The sequence below is a fragment of the Homalodisca vitripennis genome, chromosome X, assembly GCF_021130785.1.
Source record: "Homalodisca vitripennis isolate AUS2020 chromosome X, UT_GWSS_2.1, whole genome shotgun sequence".
In the NCBI taxonomy this organism is placed as follows: Eukaryota; Metazoa; Arthropoda; class Insecta; order Hemiptera; family Cicadellidae; genus Homalodisca; species Homalodisca vitripennis.
In genome coordinates this window covers 157,925,221-157,942,942 of record NC_060215.1, presented here as the reverse complement: position 1 = coordinate 157,942,942, position 17,722 = coordinate 157,925,221, and the positions used below count along the sequence as shown (strand labels likewise).

At 37.2% G+C, this 17,722-nt stretch overlaps 1 protein-coding gene across 1 annotated transcript in view; it reads right to left on the bottom strand.

The window, feature by feature from the left end:
- Positions 1-2,033: 2,033 nt before the first annotated feature.
- LOC124370060 overlaps positions 2,034-17,722 on the bottom strand; it is a 68,092-nt gene continuing 52,403 nt past the window's right edge. The window contains exon 2 of the mRNA XM_046828378.1: positions 2,034-7,035. Coding sequence (XP_046684334.1) covers positions 3,757-6,912 — 3,156 coding nt within the window. The 5' untranslated portion in view covers positions 6,913-7,035 and the 3' untranslated portion in view covers positions 2,034-3,756. The remainder of the gene's footprint in view (positions 7,036-17,722) is intronic.

The following is a 17,722-nucleotide window of genomic DNA, read 5'->3' as shown; positions in this document are numbered from 1 at the left end:
AGCTTTCAAAGAAACTCAACTTTTCACCAGAAACTCGCTTTCTTCTGTCTGTATATGGAGCTCCAAAATTTACTTCCATAGACAAATTACGTCACTTGTCTTTTGCAAAACAAACTCGTAATAAAAATCGTGTGCAATTAACCAGCCTTCCTCCAACCGCGGCTTCCGCTCACCAACAGTTTTATCTTGTATATTACTAGGTTAAGGTGTGTGGCTTGGTAGTCATCTGGACCCAGAACAATGGGGTTGGAAGCATATCCCACACGCTTCTTCCACGTGAACCAGAAAACCTCCTTGATTCTGTTTTTGGGAACTGCAAAAAGGGGTGTAACTTAAGATGCAGCCGCAATCGTGTTCAAAAGTTGAATCTCTAACAGAAGAAGGTTTTTACATGAACGACGAAACAAAAGATGTATCGCTGTTAGTACAATTTACGTCTACTCAAGAAGATGAGGAATAAGAAGAAATTTGAGAGAGAGAGAGAGGGGGGGAAAGAAGATGGAGGGGAAGAAGAGGAAATAACTAATGACGATGATGATGAATCAAATATGTTTACAATCAAATATAACGGGACTTGTCACTCGAGCTGTACCTGATCGACAAAGATCACACTGACAAGAGTGCAACGACTAAAAAGAACAAGAACAACCAAGCATTCATTAAATTTTACTGGAATAGACTGTGAAACATGCCTACCGGGGAAACCACATTAAAAAATATCGCGCTAGGTACATTACCTCATAGTTGCCGTGGAAACGTGTTTATATTATAGACAATACAGCGTAAGAAAATTTTGTTATTGTTTTATCTCAAAAATGGTTAGTGTTATGAAAAAAAAGCATAAGGAGCTTTATGTAGATAATTGCATGATCTAAAATTTTTGTATGACATGTATTTTTATAAACCTAACCGTTTCACTGAAAAATTAAAAAAACCTATTTTTGTGAAATTTGACCTTGAATAAAAAAATTTGCAGACATGGGATCGATGGGGAATTTCCACAATTTCATAACAATGGTGTCCCTAACATCTATGCAAATTTTCAGCTTCCTGGAAATTTTTGCGAGGGTCAATGTCTAAATTGACTGGACTAAACGCACAATCGCGTGGTCATGTCAATACAATGCTCATACTAATAATGTTTTCGCATTTTTAAACGTTCACCTACGAAATATAACATATGAAATTTAAAAAGGGTAAAAGCATATCAGGTAGAATATAATGCGCATATTTAGTTAAACAATGATGTGGATGTGTCACATACTTACATGTTCTTTCTATTCTAGTTTAATTTCAGTCAAAACTTGTAGTACAACCAGTAGGCTTTTAAATATACATCTTGATGAAACGTTAAACAGCTCAAACGGTCTAGATTATTTGCTGTTTTTGGAGCACAAGAAAGTGATCAATATCGTCACATGTATGGATACACTACTTGCCGTTATTTACTAATGTTTTCCTCAAGGCAACAAGAAAAGATCTTAGTTTTAAAAACGAATGGAGGAAAATATTTTATAATACAAACATAACGTTAAAACACAACGAGTTATGTTCTTGACTGAGAAGTTTTCATAATCAAGATTTACATCCTGCCTCAAAGGATAACATACATTCGTAATTGTCAATTACTAACATCTGTTGCAAACCAGCAGTTAAGTGCTTAAATGTGTTACTCGGCCTTTAGGAACATACAATCCTAAATAGGCCAATTTTCCACTAAAGAAATTACTACTTTAATATAATATAAAAAACTTTGTTTTAGATTTGTAATATATTATATATTTAAGATCTGTATAGATTATTTTACTAAATTTACATCTTACCTTCCTACGTCTTCTTGAGTACCTATTATGAATTTTAAGCTTATGGAAATAAAGCTTACAATTTTACCTTCTTAATATCCATTTTACATTCTGATAAAATGTTTTTGTTTTGTACAAGTGCTAGGAGAATAGTTTTTCTCTCAGCATCAGAAACAAGAATCTTGATTTTTGAAGTCTTTGTCGGATGTACGGTTTAATAAAACAAACGAGTGTTTAAATAAATGATTTATCTGATTGCTTATTGCACAACCTAGGGATATTTACATGTTGGTTTAGACAATAGAAAACCTTAAGCTAACATTTCTTTCTTAACGAGTTGGTAAACAGGTCATATAAGAAGTCTATTTACATGTTTACCTCAACTGCTGCTAGATGCTAGTTACATTTGTTCAGCCCACAATAAACTACAATTTGGTTAGAATCGTTAACTTAATTTTTTTAGAAGGATATTTTTTGTGAAACAACTATATAGTAAATATGAACCATTCAAATCCCCCACTTAATATTATATATAAATTTTAAAATAATTACATTTATAATTTGTACAAACTATGATGTGTTATAAATATATTTGTAAACATAGGTTAATTGTTAAAATTTGAATTTCATTACACTTAGTATTCCAAACTAATAACATTATAATTAATAATTAGTACAAACCTCATTATTAAAACCAAAGCCTACTAAATTATTGGTTCAAAGCTTTATCACATACTACATTACAAGTAAAAAGGTATTATTACAAATAACTAAATCTAAATACACTTCCGCTGACTATATTCTCTTTAACTATATTACAAACATTAGGAAAACTACTCCGTACCTCAATACAAATTTGAAAAAATATAATATTCTTACAAAATCCCCAAATATATATTTTGACATTTATAGTTTACAAGTAATGTGCTTACAATTAAATTGCCTAATGTAAAATAAAGCATGTCAAATTTACAATATTTATTGACATATAAAGCATCAAATTATATTATTATCATTAATTTTTATGGTTTTAGTTAAAGTGTTAATACTGACGTTTTACAGGAAGACGATGTTTCTACGAAATTTTCAACATTACATTAATACAGAACAACTGCGCCACTTTATACTAATGCACTTCTTGTCAATAACTTCGGTAGATCAATGAAAATACTATTATTAACTCCCAAAACTCCCCTATAATCTAAAATTTAAGTTAGAATAAATAATATATAATAAAATAATAAAGCTATATTTATTTTACGGAGAGGGAACCAACAACTTATCAAACCTTAACTTTTTTAATGTTTCAAAATACATCTTGGATTTGAGAATAGACTTTTTACTAAACCTTAGCTTTCAGGATTGAAATAAGTTGAAATTTCAAACAGAGGCCAACTGTATAACATAATACCTGAAACAACTGGCATTGTTTCTCAGAGTAATGAAAAACCATAGCTGAAAATCTCAATTTTGATTTACTGCATGTGCATATAACAATTGTGATAGTAAAATACAGTTTTCAATATTTCTACATTAGACTCTAGTGTAATCTGGATATATATTCTGCACTAAGCTACACACCTGACTACAGTAAATGATGACCTTGCTATTAAGGTTACTAAGAAAATGAAATATTCTTGTGGTACTGTGCTCCGCACTTTTCAATATGAATGGTAGTATTGAAAATTGAAAACGTGACTGCAACATATACTCGTGGTCGATAGTAGTTTAGAATAATATTTTAGAATAAAGCTAATAAATTCAAAAGACAAATCCGTAACTCGTTACGTTCTTTCGAAATAATTAAAATAAATTGCTCGAATCGCCTGGAACATTCAATGAATGAATACCTGAATAGTTGTATCAGCCGACCACATGGCTGAACTCACACGAAGCCACGACTTACACTTATTCGGTTTCACCTCAAACCTTCCCTAGGATCGGTAAGTAGAGGTCACCACAGTTCATTACCGCCGAAACTGGAGACTTCTATGTCCTGGTGGTGCCGATACTCTCTGGCTCTCCTGGCACGCGAACACTGCGAGTACACCATCGTGGACGCTGCCAGGAAGAAGATACCGACGATCGCCAGGAAGACCATCATGCCCGGGTGGGAGGGCGCCGAAAGCCCGTGTGCCATGTACACTCCCGAGCTGATCGACTCGTTCATGTGATTGTCATAATCACTCAGAATAGTGTTTGTGTCGTTTAGTAACGAAACGATCGGCTCTGAGGTCGCTAGTTGGTATTTTGTTTCACTATTTAAATACCTCCACTTTTGTGCCGATCGATTCCTCGAAATATCTTCGCTCCACGTTTTTAAAAATTCCACCTTTGATACGCGGGTCGCAGTGTCCTGAAATTCAGTACTTTCTGTTCTTTTGAGATTCGGCTCGTGAGGAATAGTGTTCAACAGTGTATTTTCGAGAGAAGTTCGAGATATTGTGTGTGTAGTTGAAACTTCGTAAGAAGCGATTTGAGTAACGTTATAAATAGATAGAGTTGTTTTGATCGGCGTGTCGATCATACCTAATACTGAGGATGATGTATTGTTCGCCGAGTTCGGGCGAGAACGTGCGAGATAAGATGTGGTGATAGAAACTTGACTCGCTGGCGGATGCGGAGAACTCGTTAACTTCAAATCAGGGAAATCTTCCTCCTCGAGAGAGATGATCTGTTTTCCTGAGAGATACGCGGGGCTGGCGCATATTACAGTCATTTCGTCGTAACTTTTAGATTCGGTGGCTTCTTCACAACATATATCCTTTAAGTTATATATCTCTCGTCTGAATCTACCGGTGTCTCGCATCGAAATGTTCAGAGCCTGCAGCCACTTGACTAGCCAGACTATGTCGGTGCAGTTAAACTTGTTACCGGTCAGTTCCAACTTGTGCAGTCTCGGAAGGTACGCAGGTAAATCACTCCTTAGGGTGGACAGTCTACAGTGGTTCAAATTGAGCTCGAACAGTTCATGGAACATCGTTAGGGCAGCGACATCTTCCATGAGTTGTGTGGCTAGAATCGGACTGGACTCCATATTTAAAACTTCCAAGTGAGCGGATTCAGGGGCTGGAAATGAAAATGGTTCTTGAATGGGGATCAGATCTTTCAATGAAATCAAGTAAATTTCTCTTAACTTTCTTGGCCCTAAGAATGACGTTCTGGACAAGGATTTGATAGGATTGTGGGAGAGATCTAAGACCTCTAGAGTGGTTAGCTGTCCAAAAGCACCGTCTTCGATAATGGTTATTTTGTTTCTTGATAGCAGTAGTACTTGAAGTTTCTGCAGACCCAAAAAATCGTACTTTGTGAGTTTCTCTATAGAGTTACACCTCAAATCAAATATTTGCAACTGGTTGGGAAGGCTTTTAGGAATAACGGTAAGTTTATTACCGGATAATAAAAGATTTGAAAGAAAATCCAGTCTTCCTAAAGCGTCTTCTTCGATGTCAGAAATCAGATTGTTGGAGATTTGCATGGTTTGAAGTAACGGGTAACTGTCCAGATCTCCACACTGGATACCACCAATAAGGTTGTCTGAAATAATTAGTTTTCTTACGGATCTCGTTAATGTCGAAGGTATCCTTGTTAGATTTGTTTTTGATGCGTCAATGACTTGAAGGCGTTGACCAGTTCCAAACAAAAAAGACGCGTCTTCAACGTTTTGTAAATTTCCTAGGTTTGAATTACCAGACAGCGATAAAGCGATAAGGTTACTTAAAAACTGAAAGGTTGCTGGTGCTAAAGATACGACGTTGTTTTCGGACATATCCAATCTCTGCAGTTTGTGCAACCCTTGAAACACTGTCTCCTCGAGACTATTCAAGCAGTTTCCTCGAAGATCCAAAACCACGAGTGATGTCAAGTTAGTAAAAACGTCCCCTTTTAGAACATATAGTTTATTTTCAGACATGTATAGCTCTTCTAAATTGTTCATTTCAAGAATAGGAACGCAAACCAATTTATTTCCTCTCAGATCTAATACTGTCAGATTGCCTTTTAAAATAATGTCTTTATCATTTGTTATGCTATTGTAAGAAATATTCAGTACTCTGAGAGCTTCAGGAAGGATAATACTCTTACCGATCCCGACGTAATTATAGGATAAATCTAAATACAATACAGATTTAGGTAGATCATCAACTGGTATTACTGTAATTTTGTTGTTTGAAAGATCTAAATGTTTCAGACCTGTCATATGCCGGATAAAGAAAGGATTGTCAACATTAGAAGACGAGGTCAAGAGTTCCGTAACATTTTTAGCACCACAAGTCACGAACGAAGAGTAACCAAACGAGTTTAGAATAATAGTCCTCGCATTCTGGAAAGGAGAAACATCCAAAAACGTTATATTTCTTAACAACGTAACTTGCACTGTAGTGACTGTAGACCAATGACTTTGCACTTTCTGTTCTGTCGTACAGTTGTACCACACACAGTCGATGGGTGCGACTCTGGTCGGCCCTCGGTCTGTTGTCGCAGTGTAGACGGAAAGCCCATCGGCCGGCTGTGTAATCACTTTATCACTGATTGTTCCATCTGTTCCTTCACTCTCGGGTTTAATATTGTCCAATGTACTTGTATTGCGCCGGTCGATGGGTGCGGCTCTGGTCGGCCCTCGGTCTGTTGTCGCAGTGTAGACGGAAAGCCCATCGGCCGGCTGTGTAATCACTTTATCACTGATTGTTCCATCTGTTCCTTCACTCTCTGGTTTAATATTGTCCAGTGTACTTGTATTGCGCCGGTCGATGGGTGCGGCTCTGGTCGGCCCTCGGTCTGTTGTCGCAGTGTAGACGGAAAGCCCATCGGCCGGCTGTGTAATCACTTTATCACTGATTGTTCCATCTGTTCCTTCACTCTCTGGTTTAATATTGTCCAGTGTACTTGTATTGCGCCGGTCGATGGGTTCGCCTAGTCGCCCATTATTCGAGTCGAGTCTGCCAGTATTGCTTGATCTGTACAGGTCTCCTCCACACACCAAGTTCACCATCCCCTCTTGGACCGCCGTCACCTCACAACTCGCTCTTCCACTCCCACATTCGTCCTCGGAGCGTCCTGCCACTTCTAACAACACGAGTGCCAGGAGGACACATTGCCTAAAGGCGTCCATCGGTGCGTCTGGGGTCCTCACATACTCCGGCTCTATCCGAGTTCGCTCTGTTGACGAGGGCTACTATTTTTCCACAGCTTCATGATCCCCGGTCCTCAGCCAGTAGCTCCTTCAACACACGATCTGAAACATAATGTGACGTATTGTAGGTCAGTATAATTCCAAAACAAACAAGAAATTAATGTATTGCTGGTTTGTATCTGTCAATAGAACTTACACTGGGTACAGAGAGAACTCTTGTCAACTACATCTGAAAACCACAATGAATGTCCAGAAGCGGCACGTCATTGACTAAAATCATCGGGACATTGAGCTAAAAGGATGACTATATCTGGTTTCATGCAATGGGTGGTGTTTGGAGTGCGCGAGACTTTCCACTGACCGCTTGCACTAGTTGAGGCTGGAACAGAGGTAACCTCCCCTTCTAAAGTTTAGTGGCATGCCTGAGATAGTATCAAATATCCCTCATTTTAACATGGAATCTCGACATGAGAGGTGCAGAAGACCTCAGAAGAAATTATAAGACTATGTGTAATGAGATAATATATTCTCGACTTAATGAGTCATAATGAACAAACACTACACAAACTCTCGTTGTACAATCTATTTTTCTACAGTGGCAGCAACATACAACAATTATAAGCGGGGAAAGATATACACATTGATAGAAAAGGAACTGTTTAAATTTTAAAGAATTATGGTGTCATTTCCTTTATTAATCCCTACTTCACTTAAAATTATCGGTAATCTCTCGATATTTAAGTTAAAAAAAAAGTAATGTAGTCTTATTTTGCCAGGCGAAGTTAGGGTTAAGAAGCCCTCTCTAACACTTAGCCTGGGGACCAACGACTTAAAGGTGACTTCCGAACCACCAAAGCCTATCTTTTAGTTTTAGATAGTCAAAATAGGTTGACACACGGTTGACATCATAATATGGTACCCATTTCATTATATCTTGGTTATTTTGTTCTTCCTGCTTTCTGTGATATTTAACTGATGCAAACACTCCGTTTAACGTAGGAACATTTTACGAACCTATCAACGCTAGCTAGGTAACTATTTATGAACGCACATTAAGGCCGAACACGAGTTTAGACAGAGAATTACTAAGACATTTGTGCCCATTGAGCAGAACGCGGAGCTGTGAGGCGTGTGGTAAGCACGTACTGTTAAAGGTCGACAATTTGAGGGAGGGACGGCTCTGCGCAGAATTATGATGATGCTTCCTACCTGTCCCGGTTAGAAAGTGAGGAGGGGAGCGTGACGACTCCCGACTGCAACTGGCCTTGTTACAACTGTTTCTATCCCAATGGATTTCAGGTAAACCCTATAGTGAACACTTACAGAATAATCAGCGATATCGCTATACCTAGATAATTTGTCAAAACATTTCCATTAGTTAAGAATGAATAGACACAGTGCAACGAGTAGGGGTTTTCTTATATTAAAAATGAGTCTACTAAGCATTTTATATGTATTACTACGTAACAGTATCAGAGACGTAGCTAATATCTTTTCAAGAAGTGGCTATAAAGGAGTCTAGAGAATGTTGAACCACCTAACGGTAAAGGGGTGTAGAATATTCAAGTGTTCTGAAATGGATTCTTCACTAGATTTTAAAAATGTTATTTAAAAATTTTGTAGAACACCGTAGGCTAGCCCCTTGCAGAGTAAATGGAAATCAGTCAGAAAGGTGTATTAGGAATGTATGTATATTATTGCGTAGTTTCTATCACAATTATCTTAGTAATTAGGTTAAAGACCTAGGTTATATACAACTAATTTTGAAAACCGCCCATGATGAAAGCACCGGATTTGCTGAATATTATTGCGTAGTTTCTATCACAATTATCTTAGTAATTAGGTTAAAGACCTAGGTTATATACAACTAATTTTGAAAACCGCCCATGATGAAAGCACCGGATTTGCTGAATATTATTGCGTAGTTTTCTATCACAATTATCTTAGTAATTAGGTTAAAGACCTAGGTTATATACAACTAATTTTGAAAACCGCCCATGATGAAAGCACCGGATTTGCTGAATATTATTGCGTAGTTTCTATCACAATTATCTTAGTAATTAGGTTAAAGACCTAGGTTATATATAACTAAGTTTGAAAACCGCCCATGATGAAAGCACCGGATTTGCTGAATTTGATTTAATGTTCGTCATACCTGTAGGCCTAATAATGCGCTACTTAATTTATCGAAACTAAATGATCTAATCAGTGAAAATTTGCCTAAGAAATCTATCGTAAATGGTTTGAAGAGAGCTGTAGTTAATTTAAAAAGAAGTGTAGCACATAATAGTAATAGTAAAAAATATTCTGAACAAAATGTAAAACATCCTTTTAAGTTACATTATTTAGTGTAGATAAGAACTCACTATTTAAGTTATAAAATGGAAAAATGTTATGCAACATTAGCGCCTAAATTTTTAGGTATTTAAAGAATTGTATACTTTTTAAGTCCAGTAATTGTATAATCCAACATACTGAATAGGTTTAGATGTAAAAAAGGTGCAAATTGTAGATCTTCAATTACATTAAGAAATGCATATTATTGCAAATTAAATTGTAGCGTTTATAGTTTAATAAACCACTTGCTGTCAAATATAAAATTAAAATTAACTCCAAAATGTTAAAAATTGGTAAATTCTAAGCAATTAGTTAAGATGAAATTATTTAAGGGAATACATGTGTAATGGATTTTGTATAAAAGAAGGAAACAATTAAAATCCTGCATGTTTGTAAAGGAAGGAAACGAACATGAAAAGTTTTGTCTGTGTTTTTGTATGTGTGTTAAAATAAAGTTTAGAATTTTAAATATTGAAAGCGGTGGTTAGTTAAATTGTTGTAAATGTAGTTAGTCAGATTTGTAAATATTCGTATTTTTTGAAATGTATGGTATATTATGCTTGTGAAATGTAAAACTTAGCTTCTTAGGAACAATTCCAGCCTTGCAGTCTCCTATTCGGTCCGTGTTTCGGCTTTGTCAGCGAGTCTCAGAGGATTTAAACGCGATATTGCACTAAACACCTATACCATTCTTTGAATGAATGAATACACTGTATGAATGCGGCGCTGCATTCCCACGAACACTACACTACACAGATCTACGATTCTTTCGTTTGAAATACTCTTATTCTCGTGAAGAACAACTAAATTCAAACCTCGCTGTAGCGAATGGAGACCGCTCTGACCTACACTGTTTGATGGTATTTCTGGATAATTGCATTCATTATAGATACAAAGATAGTGCATATACTAAAAAAGTGCATTGCCCTGCCATCTGGCGATAGTTTGTTGAAGCTCTAGTATTACCCGCGCTTTATGATTGTTGTATTACTATATTTGAATGTGGGTAGTACTGAAAATTTTTATTTGATTATTTAGAATTTATATATATGTATTTTAGAGTAACCAAATTTGCGAAAACAAAGAACGGGGGAAATCTGTATCGTTATTTAGTTGCATTTTATGTAATACATATTTTCGCAACCCTGTTACTCGTTACTGGTTAATATAAGTTACTTCCGATGTTCTTGGAACTAAATTCTTGGCGGATTCATAACCTAATTGGCACGCGTGTTAATCTTTCTATCGTGAACTTTGTGGCTGCCGTTCCTGCTGCCGAGCAACATCTCGCACGCCTTGTCCGCGAGTTCAACTGAGTCTCTGATTTCAAATTCAAGTGCTTTTACACTTCTAGTTTACTATTCTTCACTTTAGATGCGAAGCCAATGACGAGCCAAGGTGCTTACTCCCGCGCTTGTGAGTTGATATCAGCGTGAAGGGAAGTCATTTTAAAGTCTTAATAATCATTAAGTTCGTATGCAAAATTCCCATAGAACATTGGAGCCATTAGGTCCCCATCCATGATATCATTTAGTTCATTGTCACTCTATTTGGCAGCAACGTAGCAATACATTATTATTTTATTTTCAACATCTAGAAGTGGTGCTTTTATGTTTATTTGCCACAATTAAACATATAAGTAAACTTTCAAAACGAGTATTCATGACTACGACCTCAGCGATATCCAAACCCATGTGTTTCATCTCGTAAATTTTTAATACGAGAAAACCCAATTTAATAACCATACACCCATGTGAAACAGAACATTCGTAAATGCAGAATACGTAATACTTTATAAGCATAATTTATAGTCCGTTTTGTAGAAGATTTTATTTTATTTTGCAAAGCACGACAATTTAAAACCGCTAGTAATTAAAACCGTGTTTAACATAAAGATTGCCTGTTGAATCTCATACCTTACAAGAATGAACTTTTGTTTGTAGCGCCTGATAAAATGAACGATGATAAGTATTTTACAAGGGTTTATGGTACGACGAATCAACAATCCGGATGTAACGAGCACGGACTACTACTTGTGGAGAAGGTTTAAATACTTGGTTTGGGCATCAAGCCCCACTACTCTGAAACAGTGCACAAATTCAAGAAGAGGAATATCCTCTGAAATGAATTGGGAGATGTGGACCGTCAACTAAACACCCATGTACTCGGATGTAACGAGCACGGACTACTACTTGTGGAGAAGGTTTAAATACTTGGTTTAGGCATCAAGCCCCACTACTCTGAAACAGTGCACAAATTCAAGAAGAGGAATATCCTCTGAAATGAATTGGGAGATGTGGACCGTCAACTAAACACCCATGTACTCGGATGTAACGAGCACGGACTACTACTTGTGGAGAATGTTTAAATACTTGGTTTAGGCATCAAGCCCCACTAATCTGAAACAGTGCACAAATTCAAGAAGAGGAATATCCTCTGAAATGAATTGGGAGATGTGGACCGTCAACTAAACACCCATGTACCCGGATGTAACGAGCACGGACTACTACTTGCGGAGAAGGTTTAAATACTTGGTTTAGGCATCACGGCTCCACTACTCTGAAAACGGAGAAGAGAACTTAAGAGCTGTAGTAACTTCTGTTCCAGGTGTTGGGAGATGTGGACCGTCAACTAAACACCCATGTACCCGGATGTAACGAGCACGGACTACTACTTGAGGAGAATGTTTAAAAACTTGGTTTAGGCATCAAGCCCCACTACTCTGAAACAGTGCACAAATTCAAGAAGAGGAATATCCTCTGAAATGAATTGGGAGATGTGGACCGTCAACTAAACACCCATGTACCCGGATGTAACGAGCACGGACTGCTACTTGTGGAGAATGTTTAAATACTTGGTTTAGGCATCAAGCCCCACTACTCTGAAACAGTGCAAACATTCAGGAAGAGGAATATCCTCTGAAATGAATTGGGAGATGTGGACCGTCAACTAAACACCTATGTACCCGGATGTAACGAGCACGGACTACTACTTGCGGAGAAGGTTTAAATACTTGGTTTAGGCATCAAGCCCCACTACTCTGAAACAGTGCAAACATTCAGGAAGAGGAATATCCTCTGAAATGAATTGGGAGATGTGGACCGTCAACTAAACACCTATGTACCCGGATGTAACGAGCACGGACTACTACTTGCGGAGAAGGTTTAAATACTTGGTTTAGGCATCAAGCCCCACTACTCTGAAACAGTGCAAACATTCAGGAAGAGGAATATCCTCTGAAATGAATTGGGAGATGTGGACCGTCAACTAAACACCCATGTACCCGGATGTAACGAGCACGGACTACTACTTGCGGAGAAGGTTTAAATACTTGGATTAGGCATCACGGCTCCACTACTCTGAAACAGTGCAAACATTCAGGAAGAGGAATATCCTCTGAAATGAATTGGGAGATGTGGACCGTCAACTAAACACCCATGTACCCGGATGTAACGAGCACGGACTACTACTTGCGGAGAAGGTTTAAATACTTGGATTAGGCATCACGGCTCCACTACTCTGAAAACGGAGAAGAGATCTTAAGAGCTGTAGTAACTTCTGTTCCAGGTAAAAAGAACGTATTATATAGTTATAACATCTCTAAATAAGGTTAGTCAAATAACATAATTGTTGGACCGAAATATTTGGAACCTACGTAATTGTTGGAGTAATAATTGCTTGAACTGCTGCATCTAACAGAGAAAAGTGTATAAAAAGCTAAATACATTTTTTTAATTATTCGTTAAGAACCTGCGGCAAATACAGGATTTTAAAACTGTGTAATGCATACAATCGTCATGAAAATTAGTATTTTCGATCCATTTCCTAGCTATCTAAGATAAAGCTAGACTTCTAACGTAAAACATTTTTTTGTTTTTAAGAGAGCTATTAACTGGCATAATGAAATTCATATCTTGCTATTTGTTAGCAACCTGGATTATTATAGGTTTCATGAGTTGAAATATACTAAACTTGAACTGCTTAAAAATGTTGATATGTGCTGATGTAATATATGTAACCTATATTTAGAAATAGCAATTCTTTGGTATCTTTACATAAAATCTTAATGAGGTAATAGTAAAACATTTAATTAATGTAAATATTTAATTAATGTAAATACACTACACCAGTCACCCACAAAATAGTAATTTTGGGACATTTTTAGCGTTAAAATGTATTTTTTCCAGATGCCTTGGGGTCTACAAGAGTAGGGAGGGAGGTTTCTCGTTTCAAACACAACATATCGCTGTAGAATGATGGCCCTAACTCTGTATAATGTAATATATTTTCATAAAGAGAAAAAATGTGAACTTTTTAATTTAATTCTTCCTCTCTTTTAGAGTTGTTCAAATATTAAAGGTGTGAACACATTTGGCCAAACAAAAAAGTAAGTACATCAAACATCAAGTACATCTTACCAAGGCACTAAGTGTACTAGAAATTACAGAAATGGACACGCAAATGTTTGATTTATATATATATATATATATATATATATATATATATATATATGTGTGTGTGTGTGTGTGTGTGTGTTTTTTTGTGAGTGTGTGTGTGTGTGTGTGTGTGTGTGAGTGTGTGTGTGTGTGTGTGTGTGTGTGTGTGTTTTATGATTTAATACAAAGTAAAATGTTTTAAAATTGCTTTAATAATGATCGAGGACAACATTAAAACTTGGAACGAGTAATACAAAGGTAAAGTTGGAGTATAATACTTTTCATAGAGGAAAATATTATTTAATAAGCGATGTTATTCCGAGGACGTTAAATAACAAAAGCAGGAAGATATAATATCGTGTAATAAGGGACATCTGCTGTCTGGCTTGATAATTACTTGTGTAATAAGTTTGACTGTCAGGCGGCGAGCTCCGCTTGTCGAGATACTGCTCAAGTCATATTACTTTTATTTTTAGGTCCAAAATATTGCTCATATTTGAAAAAGATTACTTTGATACATTTTTCATAAGATTTAAATGTTTGCAATCGATCAACATTAAGTTAACGATTGAATATTACGTCAGTGATACAATTAAGCCATACCTCCGATTTGGAATTATTCCCTCGAATTAGTGTGATGTATTCACTCTAATCGGTTTTATTGCAGGTTGTAAATATAGCAGTTTACAAGACCACCAAAATCAAGTTATACTGAATACGTGCTGATAACCACGTAATTCGTTTGAATATATTGTGCATCCATTCCATTTCCGTAGATTTACGGTTTTGCTAATGAATAAAACACATTTTTAAAGCATTGGCTCTTGGAGTGATTGGAACTTTTCAGTCAGTACAGCAAAATAGCAAATCAACTTTTGATATAGTACAATTCTAATTTTAATAATAATTTTGATAGAGTGTTCAAAGATAATTAAATAAATACATTTGAAAATCGTGAAACTAAAAATGTCTTTGTGGGTGGCGCGACCTGGCGACGGAGCTGTACAGCTTAACAATAGTTAGTACCCTGTAAAATATTCATAACCACCATTAAACAGCAGATGCTTATCAAAAGACAAACTTTTTACTGCTCCCGGCTTGTGCGAGCCTACCTGTAAAGTGGTCGTGCTCGCTTATGCATTGACTGTTTCGCTGAAGTAAGTACCTTTATAATTGCAATGACATTTTTAAAATAGTTGGTGTCTAGTATATTTTTTAATTTTTTTGACTATACTTCTTTTTTTGTTTTGTGACATTAAATATTTTCATCAAAAGCCACTTCGTTATTAATATTAAAGAAAACAGGTATGTTTTAAAAATTTCCTCTTGTGTATTCAAACCTTTGTGCCAAATTTGGTTTATTTAGCTTATCTAGCTTTAGGGATGGTAATTTTTTTATAAAATACAAAATAACAAACAAATATGACGTTTTTTTGTATGAAATGATGAATAATATGACCCACAGGATATTATCACCCTTTTGAACACCCTGTATGTATATTTATAGAATATAACCGCATTAAGTCACTGGTTGTATTTCTAATTATCTTCACCAACAGACACAGTTGCACAGGGTGTCGCTTTGAGCAATTAAATAATTCACCCTATAATTTTATTTGTTTCACTCACTTGTTAACTATCCTGTAATGTTCCTCAGACACTGTCACCACTTATTATAATCAAGTAACTTCAATAGTAACACAACTTCACACACCTTGGATGGTGACACAACTTCACACACATTGGATGGTGACACAACTTCACTTCCTTGAATGGTGACACAACTCTACACTCATTGGATGGTGACACAACTCTACACTCTTTGGATGGAGACACAACTCTACACTCCATGAATAGTGTCACAACTTCACTTCCTTGGATAGTGACACAACTCTACACCCCATGGATATTGACACAACTCTACACTCCTTTTATGGTGACACAACTCCACATTCTTTAGATGGTGACAACACTCTACACTCCTTAAATGGTGAAACAACTCCAAATCCCTTGGATGGTGACACAACTCCACATTCCTGGGATGGTGACACAACTCCACATTCCTTGGATGGTGACACAACTCCACACTCCTTAGAGGGTGAAACAACTCCACATTCCTAGGATGGTGACACAACTCAACACTCCTTGGATGGTAAAACAACTCCACATTCCTTGGATGGTGATACAACTCCAAATTCCTTGAATAGTGACACAACTACACATTCCTTGGATGGTGACACAACTCTACACTCTATGGATGATGACACAACTCCACAATCCTTGGATGGTGACACAACTCTACACTCCGTAGATGGTGACACAACACTACACTACTTGGATGGTGATACAACTCTACACACCCCATGGATGATGACACAACTCCACACTCCTTAAATGGTTAAAACAACTCAACATTTCTTGGATGGTAAAACAACGCCACATTCCTTGGATGGTGATACAACTCCAAATTCCTTGAATAGTGACACAACTACACATTCCTTGGATGGTGACACGACTCCACATTCCTTGGATGGTGACACAACTCTACACTCTATGGATGATGACACAACTCAACAATCCTTGGATGGTGACACAACTCTACACTCTGTAGATGGTGATACAACTCCAAATTCCTTGGATGGTGACACAACTCCACATTCCTTAGATGGTGACACAACTCTACACTCCTTGGATGGTGATACAACTCTACACACCCCATGGAAGATGACACAACTCCACAATCCTTAAATGTTGGCAACACTCTACACTCCTTAAATGGTAAAACAACTCAACATTTCTTGGATGGTGACACAACTCCACATTCCTTGGATGGTAAAACAACTCCACATTCCTTGGATGGTGATACAACTCCAAATTCCTTGAATAGTGACACAACTACACATTCCTTGGATGGTGACACAACTCCACATTCCTTGGATGGTGACACAACTCTACACTCTATGGATGATGACACAACTCCACAATCCTTGGATGGTGACACAACTCTACACTCCGTAGATGGTGATACAACTCCAAATTCCTTGGATGGTGACACAACTCCACATTCCTTAGATGGTGACACAACTCTACACTCCTTAAATGGTGAAACAACTCCTCATTCCTTGGATGGTGACACAACTCTACACTCCTTGGATGGTGATACAACTCTACACTCCATGGATAATGACACAACTCTACACTCCTTAAATGGTGAAACAACTCCTCATTCCTTGGATGGTGACACAACTCTACACTCCGTAGATGGTGATACAACTCTACAATACTTGGATGGTGATACAACTCTACACTCCATGGATGATGACACAACTCCACAATCCTCAGATGGTGACACAACTCTACACTCTTTAAATGGTGAAACACAACTCCTCATTCCTTGGATGGTGACACAACTCTACACTCCTTGGATGGTGATACAACTCTACACTCCATGGATAATGACACAACTCCACAATCCTTGGATGGTGAAACAACTCCACATTCCTTGGTTGGTGACACAACTCCACAATCCTTAGATGGTGACACAACTCTACACTTCTTGAGTGGTGAAACAACTCCTCATTCCTTGGATGGTGACACAACTCTACACTCCTTGGATGGTGATACAACTCTACACTCCATGGATGATGACACAACTCCACAATCCTTGGATGGTGAAACAACTCCACATTCCTTGGTTGGTGACACAACTCTACACTCCTTGGATGGTGATACAACTCTACACTCCATGGATGATGACACAACTCTACAAACCTTTGATGGTGACACAACTTTACATTCTTTGGATGGTGACACAACTCTACACTCCTTGGATGGTGATACAACTCTACACTCCATGGATGATGACACAACTCTACAAACCTTTGATGGTGACACAACTTTACATTCCTTGGATGGTGACACAACTCTACACTTCTTGAATGGTGAAACAACTCATCATTCCTTGGATGGTGACACAACTCTACACTCCTTGGATGGTGATACAACTCTACACTCCA